Raw genomic sequence first — 15,086 nt, 5'->3', positions numbered from 1 at the left:
TACTAGTACCGAATATCCTTCCGCATGTTGCTTGCATATTTGAATAACAAGACAGTTGCACTTGCATCCCCAGGCTCCTTCAAGTAAAGGTTTTCCAATAACAAGCATAAGACAAATGAATTAAACGCTAGACTCAGCTCCTTTTCTTTTCTTCGTTACTTTCATTGAAAAGAAAATAAACACAGAAAATTTTCCCTGGTCCAGAGTTGAAGACAAAAAGGCTCTACTTTACAAAGAAAGTATTCAGAGATTGAACAGAATCTCTTTCACCATTTTAGTCCAGCTCCACCACAGCAAAATGCCTCTATGGCTCAACATTTATCCTTCAAAAGGGAAAAACTCTTCTGACCCAACAAACACAAGCTTTAAAAAACACCACACAGGTAACCTTTGACTTAATTAAGGGTACATGCCACATCTTCAGGGGCTGACCAAAGGTTCCCAGAAGCAAGCATGTCACAAATTGCTATTCCTATTAAGAAAAGTGCTACTCTAACAATTCCTTTCAAACACTCTTCAAATATTGATTGAAACTCATGCAAGTCAATTAAAAATATGGGTCAAATTTCCAATTTTGTGTGAACTAAATAAGTTACAACTGATAAATGATGGTGTTAGAGTAATTGTACGTTGGTAACCAAAACATAAATTTAGTTTGAATGTCTTGCTGCAACCAACAACAGGTACATAACCAGAAAAGGAAAGGAAAATGACACAACACAATATATTTTTTTATTTACCCCACAGCACTTAAAGCCAAAATAGCTTTCTGATCAGAGGGTACAATCCTAGAAAGTAGTACAAACAAACATTTGGAATACCAACATGGACAGGAGTGAACAGTACTATGTTATTGTAAGCTTGAAGAAGGGTTAAGGCTCAAGTCTATCCAAGAAAAGGTGGACCCTACCACACAATCCTCTGAATCAATGGATCAGTGTGTGGCCAAGCTCCACCCTCCTATTTGTGAAATTGAACAGAACAAGAGATTCCTAGTTGAAGCAAAAGGCCTTAGAACCTAAGCATGAAAAACAACAGAGAATTGAAACATGAAACCATCAGAGAATTGAAACAAGTGCACAATCACATGCTTCGAGGCTAAACAATAAGCCTCCCAACTGTCCTTTGCTCTCCCTTGAGACTACCATCCCTAGGTGGGTTGAAAACCACAGGCAGAAATTCCTCGGACTCGCAGGGGAATCTCATCGTTCCAAAATGCTTCTCCAGATTCTCCTTTCCCTGTGTTATCATCACAAAATTAAAACTAACCCCACAAACAAATACAAAAATTCAACAAACATTCTACAGATATGTTTGGCATCAAATCCAATGGATAAACAAACACATTTAAACAAACTAACAATAATCAAATCTTTAAAACAAATGATTAGATTTACCTGGAGACGTGCAGGTACAACTTCACGGATCTTAAGAGATTGAAACAAATCCCACTTTTGATTGGAGGTTGTCTGGGTAAACTTCAAAGCAGCCTCGGAATTGGTGAAATTTACAAAGGCATACCCCTTGTTCATTCCAGTTCTGCAAACCAAACCAAGCTCACAATGATCACCACAAGAAAGTAAAATCCAACTGCACAAGTTATCATCAATCAAAAGAGGGTTTGAAATTTGAAATAGTACCTGAAATCCATAGGCAAATAAACACAGTCAAAAGCGAACACATTTCCTTCCACATTCCCATTGCCCCTTCCATTTTCCCTCATGCAATGATCATCAAGAAACTTGATCAGCATATCCCGACTGCGAGAAAACGCAGCAGGACTAATCAGATGAAGAACATGCAAAGCCTCAATTTTTTTCAAACAAAACTTGAAATGGTTAAACCCCACTTCCACATGAAAACAAAAAAGAAAACCCACGAGAAAATGCAGGGGCAAAAGGGGTTCAGAAGAATATATACGTGTATTTAACAGGAATGTTTTTGATCATCACAGTGGTTTGATCTCTGTGAGGCCGGATTAAAGGACGCCATTTCTTGTTTTCCGGAGCAATCTCTCCTCGGCCCTCGAACCTCCTCGTCTGTCTCAACCTCTCTGAACGGCGGTGCTCCGATCTCCGAGCCGGCTTCTGCAAAAACGCTTGCTTCTTGTTGTTGTTGTAACCATCAAGTTCCGAAGGGCCATGTTGTTGAAACGGTTTGTTGAGGAAACGAACCGGTTCAGCTTCACATGGTAACGGTTGTGGCGACACAGTGTAAGTGCTGAGTTGGTGGTGCTGGCTCTGGAAAGTAGAAGGGTGCGAAAATGGAAGTGCGGTGGTGGTGTGTGGGTAGAACACAAAGTGTTGAGTTGCAGAGAGTGTGAAGAAGCGGTGGTGTTGAGAAGTGTGGTAATGGGGAAGGGACATGGTGATTTGGTGGTGGTTGTGGAGTTTTCTTTGGTGGTGGTGGTGGTGAGGGAAGTAGTCTGCAGCGTTTGGGTTCAGAGGAGCCATTTTTGGTGAATTGAAAGTTGAAACAGTTCTTGTGTATGACACTGAAGATTGTAATCTCTGAGGAGAAGGCGATGGAGTGGTGGATATATATAAAGGAAAAGGTTTGCTGCAGAACTAGTTTCCACAATCGGTAGTGAGAGAGATACTCAAAAAAGTTATGATGTGATGTGAAAAAGTAATCAATAAAAAAAGGAATTAAGATCAGTTTGAACCTATTTGATGAAATACTATAAAAATCAATTTAACTTCTTTAAGTATAAGAAATAAGCAAGAATCTAAATTGTTGCTTAAAAATTTGATTTATAAATAGGAACCAACAGTTGGACTAGTATTGTTGAAGGTGTGGTTTTTAATTTTTTGTGAATAAAATAAACTCATTGGTCGGTCTTTTGTTGTTTACGGTATTAATAGTCGGGTAAAGGATTAGTTAAATGGATATGAAAAATATTCACAACATAGTGGAGTTAACTTTACCAATCATTCTTTTTTTTTAATTTAAAAGATTCAAACTCAAGACATTATTTAAGAGAAATCAAATATAAATGCCTTAAACCAAACACATGTTGGTAATTTATATTTTTATAAATTATGAATTCCAATAAGAGTTTAATTTTGATGCACCGACAGTGTAAATTTTTTTTACACCGTCAACCAATCAGATTTCAAGGATGTGACATGTCAATTAAATAAATTAAATAAAAAGAAAGATTTTCTCACATCCTTGAAATTTGATTGATTGACGGTGTAAAAAAACTTTACACCGTCGATGCATCAAACTTTTTCTCTTCCAATAAATATGGCTTTTAAAATTTGAATTCTACCTAGAGATAAAAAAAAAAAACTTCTTAAACTAACATCTTTATCAGAAAATAAATGGTTAATTACACTTTTAATTCTTGATACGAATGTGTAAGAGTAGTCCTTAATCTTCAAAATGAGCGGTTACTCTTTTCAAAGTTTGTGGCGTGAGCGAAACTTGTCATTCCATCTAGTTTCATAAGTTGAGTAACAGAGACAATGAAGGAGCTTTCATAAATTAACGTGACACCCTTGTGTCAGCATGCCATATAGATTAACAAAAGGGTGTGTTTATATTAATTTTATTTTCAATGTAAATGTGATGTTTTTCTGAAAAAAAAAATTGATCTATTAACAAAATGTGCATAGGAACATAAGATACCTTTTAAACAAACGCTCTAAAATATTTTTTCACCATCTTTAACCTTCATCTGAAACTTGGAACTCTATTAGAATTAACTTAAGTTCAATTAAGTTCAACTTAAAATTAAATTTAACATCTAATCCAACAGTAATTGTCAATTTAAACTGAAGGTTACTTATGTAATTTTATAATAGCATTTTAAATTAAAAAAATTAAATTCTTTCTCATCTTTCGATTATGGTTTAGATGGGATTGAACCATTTTTATTTTCAATCCCATCTGCGTGAACCAAAAAAAAATGGTTCAATCCCATCGGCGTGTATAGCGGTAAATGGAGGCCGAGGAGCAAGCAGCAGCACATTGGCAAACAGTGGTATGGTACTGGTAGCACCCAACTAGCAGTATCATCAGTATGCACTCCCATTTTTTTTCAGGTTCGTTAAAATCGAAGTCTTCAACTCTACGGCTTCGTTTGGTTGGAGGGAGGGGAAAGGAGATGAAATGAAAACACGAAAATCGAGGAGTGAATTTGGACTAATCGAGGAGTGAATTTAGACTAAACCTTAGTGTGTGTTTGGCTCGGCGTTAGTAGAATTGGATCTGGCCAGAATTGGATCTGATATGAATTGGATCTGGTAAACGTGAGTTTGAGTGACGTGATTTATGTTTGGATACATTTATCAGGAATTGGATCTGATAGACTTGAATTGGATCTGTAAAAGGGAAAGGGGACAATTGGATCAACATTGATGCTAAAGCAACAAATTGTTGTGTTAGGATGGAACATTTAACATCCAAACATCAATGGAGATGGAAAAATCACGTTTGAGGTCTTTAAACGTGGATCAGGCCTGATCCAACGTGCATCCAAACACACCCTTAGTCTAAATTCACTCCTCGATTTTCGTTTTTCTTTCCCTTTCCTTTCCTCTCTCTCCAACCAAACATAGCATACTACTCACCAGTAATTACCAGCACCACCATTTTTATTAATCTGCTAGACCATTCTTCACATATGCAGATTTGAAGCATTTGAAACGTCAAATGTAATCATTATTATAAGTTTATAACCAGAGGAAGTGGCGTGTTATCTTTTGAAAACAGGTAACTATGCTGTGTTGGGGTTTTTCAAACACACACTTAAGCTTTGTTTGGACTTTGGATGCGGATATAAAAATTAGAGAAAAATATATAAGAAAAAAGATTATGAAAGGAAGGAAATAAAAGGAAAATGAAATAATTTTGTACTGTTTATCAAATCTGAAGTTTAATGAAATATTTTTTATTTTTTATTTTTATCAATTCTTACTTTTATCCTAAAGTATCTAGCAAAAAATACTCGCATTTCCTTAGGTTAATAACAGTTCTAATACTCTTTGGGTATTATATACACGATAAATAGAGTTAGTATAAAATTACAACTAATATATAATACTCATCTCTTCTAAAACTATTGTAATTTAAGGTTATGGATAAAGTTTAAGAATTTATTAATTGATGTTATAATTTAACTACAATAGTATAGTTTTGAAAAGGAGGGAGTACTAATTAATACTTCTTTCGGTCATTTTTATAAGAAATACTTTAAGTTTTTTTTTTTTGTCTTTTTTATAAGAAACACTTTTATAAAATTAAGTTAAATAATTCATTTCAATGCAAATAGACTTGTTTCCTATGTATAAATTTGGAGGGAAATTACAAACACCTAATATTGTCAACATTAAACATGATTATTCTTATGAAAAAGAAAATACATTATTAAAATTAAGCATAATAATTTATTTTATAAAAAATATTAGTTTCCTTAAATTTTTCTCAGAAAAAGTTAAAACTTCTTGAGAGTGTCAATAGGCTGTAGAATAGGGAAGCTGTTTGTTGATTGGTGTAGCAGAATGTAATGATTACATGTTTAGTAGAGCATTTGATGTGAAGATACATTGGATAACATGAACAGTATTGTAGAATTATTACAAACCTAAGTCTATTATCAAACAGGTACCGTTGATTATCGGTGCAAGATCCATCTTCACGTCCATCAAGCGGGAATGATGAACTGTTTATGAACAAAAACTGGAAAGAAATGCGCAGCACAAAGCGTTTTCTGCACCACTTTCCAGATCGAACGAAGCACATCTGAGGAAACCTGTCATTCTATCACGTCAATAAAGCTGCATTACTTTGACATTCTGCACCTTACGTATTCCTTTAATCAAATAAAGTATAAAAACAAAGGGATAAAGAAGGTTATGAATTATCCATAAAAAAAATGGTTATGAATTAATGTGTTTTGAAGATGATGTTTTTTGTTTGTTTACCTTTTTTTTTATTCCATACGGGGATTGTTTGTTTACCTCTTTCTTCCCTATGCCATTGGATCGGTTCAACTTAATGTAAATTTCTTTGGTTGCTCATAACATTTTTAATTTCTTCTTTTTTGATGTATCACTGTAATGGATTCATTTCTGTTTATGGCTAAATCTGTTTTTTATTTTATCTTGCAACGTTTCTGGACTGTTTCAATTTGTCTTCACCATTCTTTTAACAGTAATTTTGTAGATGAGTAGTTGAGAAAAACATGTTTTTTATTCTAAGAACCCCTAAGCCCAAGTTGCTCGCTGAAGCAATGTTAATTATTTTTAAGCAATAAGTAATTTCAGCTCAGCTATCCCAAAAAAAGGGCAATAAAAATAGGCAACCTTAGGAACTAGAGGTATTCATGGGATGAGTTGAGACAACTTATGTTTGATTTTCACTTGATACTAAATATTGAAAAGATCGATAAATACATATTTAAGAAAGACCGAGCCATAAAAGGACTAGTTCAGATTAACCCACAAAAATGAGAATATATGTATTCCATTTCTGTTGGAAAGTCTTAAGGGTTTAGCTTGGTGTTAACCTAGAGGTAGACTTTAAAAATCTTAACTTTTTTTTATTGACTGTTGTAGACATTATTTACTATATTTAACAAGTTATCTTTGTATATGGTTTAGGGTACTCTTTGTACCATCTTTTAATTGCATTTTTATTTGCTTATTAAAAAATGTGGTTATTCATGTAATGCAGTTTAGCGTGGACAACAAAAATATAACATGGTTTAGATTCCATTTACTCATGTCTTATTTTATTATTTGACAAGTTTTACTCATAGGTCTCTTTTAAGTGTAATACCCATTACATATTGAATGTAATTTGAAACTATTGGCAAACATACATTATTTAGTATGTGACTCATAGATACTAAGCTTAATATGAAATTCTTTTGTTCGTCTACTTTATTGTTCTAATCATTGTTAATCGTCCATATCGAACTTTCCTTTCTCTTCTCTTTCAAATTTTCAATCAAGATTAGATTCAAAGTTAACTAAGCATTGCAAACTTATCAACTTAATTAAGAGCCTATAATAAAGTCTGTTGTTTGTCACCTTGGCAAGTGGTAGCCTAATCAGGGCCAAAAAAATCATTTTTTCAAGAAACATTTAGTTGATCACCCTTTATAGCTAACAATGCAGCTCCATAGGCAGCTTCTGTTTGATTAGCACGCCTCACAGGCAAACCAAGCACCCTCTCGCGTATCTTAATCCATTTCTCATTTTTGGCTCCTCCACCTGCTGTGAAAACTTCTTCTACCTGGGTTGCACCTAGCTCATTTAGCAATCCATATCCCTTTGCCTAAAATTCCATTCAAGAGTTTCTTCCCATTAGACTCTGATATACAGATGAATGAGTGAATTCCTACTTGTTTCCCAGCTAAAGGGTGAGATAAAAAATTATGAAACACAAACAGTCCAAAGGTTTTTACCTCTATACGCGCAATGGATTCCAAAATCCCATGCAAGTACTCAACATCATTTTCTGGACGTGGAAGAAGCCTGTCAAAAAATTAAATTCCATCAGTTATGCAAAAATGATATAAAGTGTACGAGTTTGGATACATGTCGGAGAGGAGGCTATTGACATTTTGCAGCATTCTAATGCAGACAATCTAAAGGAAGTAAAGCAATTGGATAAAAGTTATTTTTCGTTTCGTAACAAAACATATGCCCACCAAAGTTAGTTTTATCATGAAATCTAAAATGAACTGATCATTTAAGATGAATAGTAACAATGAACTAGTTAACACACTCTTGTAGTCTTGTTGCTTAGTATCATGTCAATCCCACTAAAAAGCTAGGAGTTGTGCCCATTGATATCATAGAACCCTAATAATTAGAGGCTGCATTGCAAGCATTTCCTTTTAAAAAATCATTAAATCTAATTGTATATTGTTCAGGAGACTTGACTTCTCACTTCCTCAGTTCCTCCTCTGCAAAAAGAGGCTCATTTAAGATCACAATCTCAACCGTTGATATTTTAATCAACAGTTGTTAATATGACTTACTTTATCCTCTAAACCTCAATTTAGGAGCCACATACATAGTGCATGTTTGCTAAAAAGTTAAAATCAACATAGAATAACTTTTAGACCAATGGAACAACTTCTTCCTTCTATTTTTGCTGCATTAGCACTCATGAAACGGGCTTTAGCTGACATTCAATGCTTATCCAAACACCCTAATATACCTGTTAATTTTCTTGAACAGGTAATATTTTGGTGCCCAATCTCAATTGCTAGCTATTGATAATTTATAAATTTAATGAACTGGCAGAGAGCAGAGAATTTGAGAAACAAAATGAATTCCTAGGTTTGAAAACCTACCAAATTTGACTGGATTTTAAATTTATTTGAAGATCGATATTGAAAGAGGAAAAAAAGAACTAGAATTGAGTTAATGAAGAAGATTTCTAACATTGAAATGAGAAGTGAATTCCAAAATTAAGTGTTCAAATGGAAAGCAGGAAGGATTTACTACCTTGGAGCCAAAATTGGATCTGCCACTGGAAACCTTTCACCTGCTTTTGGCAAAGGATAGTAGTCCAGAGGAGAGGTTTGTGAGGGATTTATTTCTTCACTCAGTTTCTCCAATTGTGCGTCCGTGAACAGCTGTCTAAGAACAGCTCCACCAGTGTTTGAGGCACCACCAACAAGCCATTTATCATCAAGGCGATGACTATACACCCCAAACCGAGAGTCCTCAATTCTCGTGTTGCTTAGTAGTTTAATAGCAAGTGTTGAACCCAATGAAGTGACCTAATCAAGAAGGATCTTATGAGACATAAAAAGCTAACATGGTTGGTTGCATAAATAAGGAACAGGACCTTGGACTGTTGAAATAGATGGTGCAGCAGAAAAACTTAATGTGAAATCATAATAGAAATAATAGCACAACATATTTTCCATTTTAGAAGCATCACATTCTTAATGCGAAATCATAATAGACGCGTGATTCTAAGTTTTTTTCTAAATATCTTAAATTTACCATCATGAATAAATAATTAAAGGTAAGTTCAGTAAGAAATTACAGCTTTCCCAGGTTGAGTAGCACGAGCTGCAAGAAATGCTGCTATACTGTCAGTGGTTCCTGTGCATACAACACAATCCTTCGGAAAACCTGAAAGGATATGCATTATAGATATGATTTTCCACTTCATAGCATCAATCCAGCAAAGATTTTAACAAGGAAGTCAAAGAAATTCTGATGCCATTACACTAGAACAATAAACAAAGCAAAGTACAAATAAAATTGTGACTTTTTGTGCACCAAATTTACTGGTGGTCCAGTTGGAAATCACTATGTTTCAATTCTCAATAGAACAATCATCCAAAGAGAAGAGAATACTGAGATAAGGTTGCACGAACCAAATTGGAAGTAGTAAACCGAAATTAATAAGCATTGGCACTAAAAACTGAGGATTAAAACTTAGCTATTTAAATTTGTTAATTTAATTTGATTCTTTGGAAGGCTCTCTGAGATGGAATGTTTACCCCCAATGGGTTCCTAGGTACAGAATCTTATCGGTTATCACAACTGCAATGCAATTAACAAAAAGAAAGCATACCGAGTTTGTTTCCAATGTTCTCCTTTAAACAAGCAATTGGCGTTCCCGGTGCAACAACTGAAGGCAAAAGATGAGAATATGGTTGAGAGACTAGCCATGATGGATATGAGTCCACTTCAGGATCATAGCCAACCTGTAAAACACAAAACACAATGGATAAATTTTCCGACTTGGGAATTGCAACATAGACATAAACATCCAAGATGTGGAGAAAAACATAAGGTGTTAGAGATTATCAAATGATGCCTTAAGAGCATTATTATAATCTGAAACTCCAAGCTTTCCATGAAGAAGCCACAAAAGCCAATCTGCTTGGTGCAACAACAAAGAAGATTTTCTGTCTGAATCAGCATGATTCCACCACGAGACAAGCTTACACAGAGTTGATGATGCAGAGCAAACTGTGTGGTTTGGAGGAGCAATAGATTTCACTGCCGGTAGTGCATCAGGACAACCCTCATTGTAAAGAAAAGGCCTCCACAATGGTTCTCCTGTGTTACTGCAATAACATATGCTCATCCCTACTTCAGAATTCAGCTACAATCATATCTTATGTTAATCTTAATTAACAGTTAACACACAAAAAAAATTATAAAATTGCTGATCAATCCACCTATCAACAATGATAGTAGTTGCAGAAGTCCCATCAATAGAAATGGACACAATGTGTTTGCGGAGGTCAACAGGGATATCTTCCAGCATTGAAAATAGTGTCTCCTTCCACGAGCGTACCCAATCAATTGACTCTCCACTCTTTCTAGACAATAGAAACAAAAACCTCAGAATACTTTTTGCAGATGCATAAATAGCATTTAATTGATTTTGGAGTTATAATCAACAATTATGAAAAGGAAACACCCAAACATTTGAAAATTGATTTTGATAGTAGATAATCCATTCTTCTCCACTAATTATTAAATTGTATCTGATTGTGTTGTTGATGCTATAAAAGCATCAATCATCTCATAATGAAATATGTGAATATAAAAGACCTTGTGATCCACCTTGTTCTATGGCTAACTAGAATTCTGTGCGATCCACCTGCACCTGGTTCTATTAATGTGATCCACCTTGTTCTATGGTAACACTTATAAATTGTTGTGGTATGAATCTAATATTAACACTGAACTGAACAAAACAATTACTTCAAACGCCAAGCCCAAAACCATATTGATATCTAAGTTTATAACACATAATATATCATCCTATTCCAACATTGCAACCAAAAACCTATGCTAAGAATTTATAAGGAAAAGGGTAATTGAATTTATACCTGGTACAGTGGATACTCTCTCTTAGCCTCAGCCTGAATTGCACCACCCTTGTCAATAACAGCAAACCTGGCACCAGAAGTGCCAAAGTCCAACCCAAGATAGAGTCTTTCACTTACTCCGTCATTTCTGTTTCTGAGAGACATTGATACTGTTGCCCTTGATTTTCTCACATTATTATTGCATAGCCCATTTCCTGACAATAATTCAAAGTAACATTCAATTGATGTCCAAGAATCTAAGGAAAGTAACATAAAAGGAGCATTTGCACATACTGAAAGCTTATATTACCACATTTTTTGAGTGATTTCCATGATACAAAAATGTTGCTAGCACTAGCAGTTGCAGAGTGGGTTACTGAAATAGAGCCTATCATATTGCAGCGTCGCAGGTTCACTGCTTTTTCTGCCCATGGATAAGGAACTTTGAGGAACTACCAAACGTGGCAAAGTCACGAGTCACGACACAGAAAGAAAAGGAATTATGAGGCCCATTTTGGATCATGAGTATTACCTTGAACTACGTTGGGCCATCTTCATTGGGCCTTCATTTTTTAAAAGTCAAACAGTTGACCCAAAAAAAAAATAACAACAAGAGGAAATGAGGAATGGAATAAAGAAGTAGGAATTGCTTTCTCAAGAGAGATTTTTGCTCCTTAGTTTTTCTTTTGCCTTATTTTTCATTACTTGTTGCTTCCTTGTACCAAAAGAGAGGAGTAGGAGAAACTTTATACAAATTAAAAAGAAAAAGAAGAGTCTATAATGTAATTTTTCATGAATCATGTACATTCTTGATACCCTAGACAAATCAACATTCTGGTTTTGTAGAAGTAGAGAGGACTGTAGAATGAAATTAACAACTCATGTCATGTGTTGTATAAGATTTTCTATTTAAATAATAAATTGTGTATTAAATTAAATAAATATTTAAAAGTAAAAGATAATCACACATAATCAAGTTGTTTAGACAAAATTTGAGTTAAATCACTCTAGTCTCAAGTGGACTAATAGTATTTAAGATAAATAAATTAGAATTTTTATAATTTATTTCCTATCTTAAATATATTATTTACTTAAAACTAAAGTGATTTAACTCAAACTTTTTCTAAAGTCATTTAAATTATCCGAATGAACTAGAAATTTATTTTAAAATGTATATAATTTTATATTACAATTCTAATATGTCAAATCAGTTTGGAGATCCACGAAAATATTAGTTTTCAAGATGATGTAAATATTTTCAGCTTAAACATGGTTGTGTTCATGGAGAAAAAAAGTTTGGGGGCCGGATGAAATGAAACTCACCCATGACCCAACCATGGAAGCTGAAAAGTAGAATTGGGAGAACCCACAGAACATAACTACCTCAACTTTGCAAGGTGTCCCTAGTTGCACGTGAGCTTTTGAGTTAGTAATTAGTATGATTCAAAGAAGACGTGATAGGCAGTATATATCTAGCTTCAGTCACACACCACAAGCATCACCAAAAGAAGAGGACCACTAGAAAATAAAAAGGATGCTTCTTGCATGTGTCATAAAGCTGAAAATATCCACACATTGTAGGAACTAGGAAGTAATAAAGGATGAAAAGTGAATATCAATTCCTAATTTGCTGTGTATATTTTACCTGCGCTCTTTCATGCGCTGGATTTATAGGAAAGATGAAAAGGAAAGAATCATTTGATCACAAAATTAGAAATTTAGAACCATGCATTATTGAGAGTTGTATTCTTCTTCATTTTGCGTTTAGATCTACAAAACCAAAAACCAAATCTTTCCCTTCTTCAATCCTATGTGGTTTTTACTTTGTTGATTCTTTTTATTCCATCATTTAAATTGTGTAATGTCTATTAAAAAATTCATGAATATGTCAATCATAGACTTATACGGCGGTTTAATTTAATTTACGTGAAACAAATTCATTAATAAAATAGATATAAAATACCATATAAAATTTTGATCCATCATTTTTGTTACCAATGCATGTAGCTAGGGTTGTTGGTTAGTTGAAACAAATCCATCTATTTTATTTAGGGTGAACCTTTTATTCACTTGTTTTCCTTTTAGTTAGATGACCACACAATTGTAACGATTATCATTCTCTTATAACATCTTCCCATTTTAAGTTTATGAATCGCTATCTAGCTATGTGATGATTGATGATCTTTTAATTTGGAAGCAACAATCAATCATTCTTTTACAGTACACACAATCAATATATCTTTCATCATCTATTATTTTTTTTTTTTTGCTTCAATTCCTCCGATTCATGATCATTCCCTACTCCCTATAACGAATTCGTTATAGCAACATATATAGAAAATAGAAAGTGGAGAAAAAGTTAAATGCTAATATCTTCAATATGAGAGTGAATATATACTGTTCCCTTATATAGCTACGTAGGATAGGAATGTAGGGCGACTCTTGAAACCATAAGACAGATATGAGCGAGATGTTGCAACTGCATGTTTGCATCAAAGAACAGTTTTGCCATAAAATGTCAAACAGTGTTAGTGAAAGTCTGGAAGATGGTAGTTAACAATGAAATATAAATTTAATTAGGTAATTAGCTGAATTTAACATTACAAATTAAGGAAAGAGGAGGTGTTTATAAGGGAAGGTTATGGAAACATCATTCACAAACGACACCTGTAATTGTGATCACTGAAACTTCAAATATAGGCAAAACGCCATTATTAATTCATAATATATATTATATGATCTGATTCCGCCACTAACCGAAGAAGAAATCTTCCAATAGCCGATGCCTTGCATCTTACTACATCATAAATTAAGATTCTTGGATTGAACGCTTCATTCATTAAGAGGAAACATATCATCTCAATCCAGATAATTATTTTAGATATAGTTACTTCAAAATACTTCATCTAGTAATGTGAGGGTAGAAGCCGAGAAGATAAGGGGATAAATCTACGTTTGAGATTGACATGGAGACTTAATTAAAAATCAGCAAGTCACATGCAAGACCAAGCTTTTTATATCACGAGCGGGGCACCTATGGGGGTTGAATTTAATTTTTATCCATCTATAACTAATTCTTTCGTCGGTGTGTGGCATGCATGCCACAAACAGTAATGGCATTAAACAATTGAAAAAATATCTAAACATTCAAAAAGATGAACTTTTCATTAGATCGTGTCTGATTTAAAATGTAATTTAAAAAGGTGAATTCTGTGGTATCCATATATTTTTTCGGGTATGGTACCTCGTATAGTACTTTAAGTTATAATTTTGTTATTTTCTTAAAAAAATGGATGATTTATTGTTGCAATTTTTTTAAGAATTTAAGTTCGATGACTCAATTAACTAATTACATATTGTATTTAAGTTTGTTTATATTGTTCAATGCACGATTTGAAAAACTAAGGTTTTAAATTTAACTTTCGATTTTGAGAGATCATCTAAGATCCTTTCTTGTCAGATCTTCTTTCTCCATGCCTCACCTATGTTAAACCTTGCAAATCTTCATCCATCATTTTCTTTTAAGTTCAAATTGCATTATTTTTCTATTAATTTATATCATTCTGGGTACCACGCCTTAATCTGGCTTAAGGTACCACAGCAAGCACCATTTAAAAAATACTAATTATAGTGGAGACACGCAACTCTGTTTTTCGTTTATCTCACATTTTTTATTACATTCATCTTTGATTAAAACTTCAAAGATTTTAATTCAAGATAAACGCTTATCATGAAGTACTTGTAAGCTCTCTTAATTTTTTTTTTAAGATTAATTTAGAACAAAAATATTTAATTTATTTTCTCATATTTTCCAATAGATTTCTTATAAGATCTCATGAATGCGCAAGTTATGACACCTCCAACTGTCAATAACTCATTTTTTTTAAGCATGGATAACTCTCATCAATAACTCTAAGATATTGTGATAACTAACGACTTAGTAACTGCTGATCAATAATTGTGTGTTTTCTCGTGAGAACAAATTAACCAGAGTGGATTAATCTTAATATTGAATCTAAAGTCTAAACCTTAATATGAGATTTTTTAAAACACTTGAAATCAGATTTTCATTCTTTATGTAAACATTTTCTAGACAAAAATAAAAGAATCATGAAGTCATTCTCAATTTGTTTTCATGGGCAACCACTGTTACTCCCGCTCAATGTGAGGCGTCCATTCTTTGCGCGGGCGCTTCCGCCAATTTGAAAAACCACCTCACCTGCCACGTTGGCACTTCGAAAAAGTATTTCATGTTTTTAAAATCCCCCAAATTAATAAA

The 15,086-nt window shown here is 33.7% G+C and overlaps 2 protein-coding genes across 5 annotated transcripts; both read right to left on the bottom strand.

Annotated features, from left to right (window-relative positions):
• Nucleotides 1-710: 710 nt before the first annotated feature.
• On the bottom strand, nt 711-2,494 carry LOC130743052 (protein MEI2-like 4). The gene is made up of 4 exons (XM_057595159.1): nt 1,921-2,494; nt 1,641-1,760; nt 1,398-1,539; nt 711-1,239 (listed from the first exon to the last, which is right to left on the bottom strand). Exons 1-4 carry the CDS (start codon nt 2,451-2,453, stop codon nt 1,099-1,101), a joined length of 936 nt encoding a protein of 311 aa, XP_057451142.1. The 5' UTR covers nt 2,454-2,494; the 3' UTR covers nt 711-1,098.
• Nucleotides 2,495-5,471: 2,977 nt separating this feature from the next.
• Nucleotides 5,472-11,276, bottom strand: LOC130747524 (D-ribulose kinase). Of its 4 annotated transcripts, none has more exons than XM_057600490.1 (10): nt 11,118-11,276; nt 10,829-11,022; nt 10,169-10,308; nt 9,802-10,054; nt 9,556-9,688; nt 9,019-9,107; nt 8,469-8,746; nt 7,418-7,487; nt 7,041-7,287; nt 5,472-5,766 (listed from the first exon to the last, which is right to left on the bottom strand). In XM_057600490.1, exons 1-9 carry the CDS (start codon nt 11,200-11,202, stop codon nt 7,084-7,086), a joined length of 1,446 nt encoding a protein of 481 aa, XP_057456473.1. In that variant the 5' UTR covers nt 11,203-11,276; the 3' UTR covers nt 5,472-5,766; nt 7,041-7,083. The 4 variants fall into 4 exon arrangements, with proteins under 4 accessions (XP_057456473.1, XP_057456474.1, XP_057456472.1 ...); XM_057600491.1 differs by having other exon boundaries at nt 5,472-5,758; XM_057600489.1 differs by lacking the exon at nt 5,472-5,766 and having other exon boundaries at nt 6,976-7,287; nt 11,118-11,275.
• Between the last annotated feature and the right edge of the window lie 3,810 nt (nt 11,277-15,086).

This window comes from Lotus japonicus, chromosome 3, assembly GCF_012489685.1.
Source record: "Lotus japonicus ecotype B-129 chromosome 3, LjGifu_v1.2".
In the NCBI taxonomy this organism is placed as follows: Eukaryota; Viridiplantae; Streptophyta; class Magnoliopsida; order Fabales; family Fabaceae; genus Lotus; species Lotus japonicus.
The sequence above is the reverse complement of the archived record's forward strand: the minus strand, read 5'-3'. Positions and strand labels throughout refer to the sequence as shown.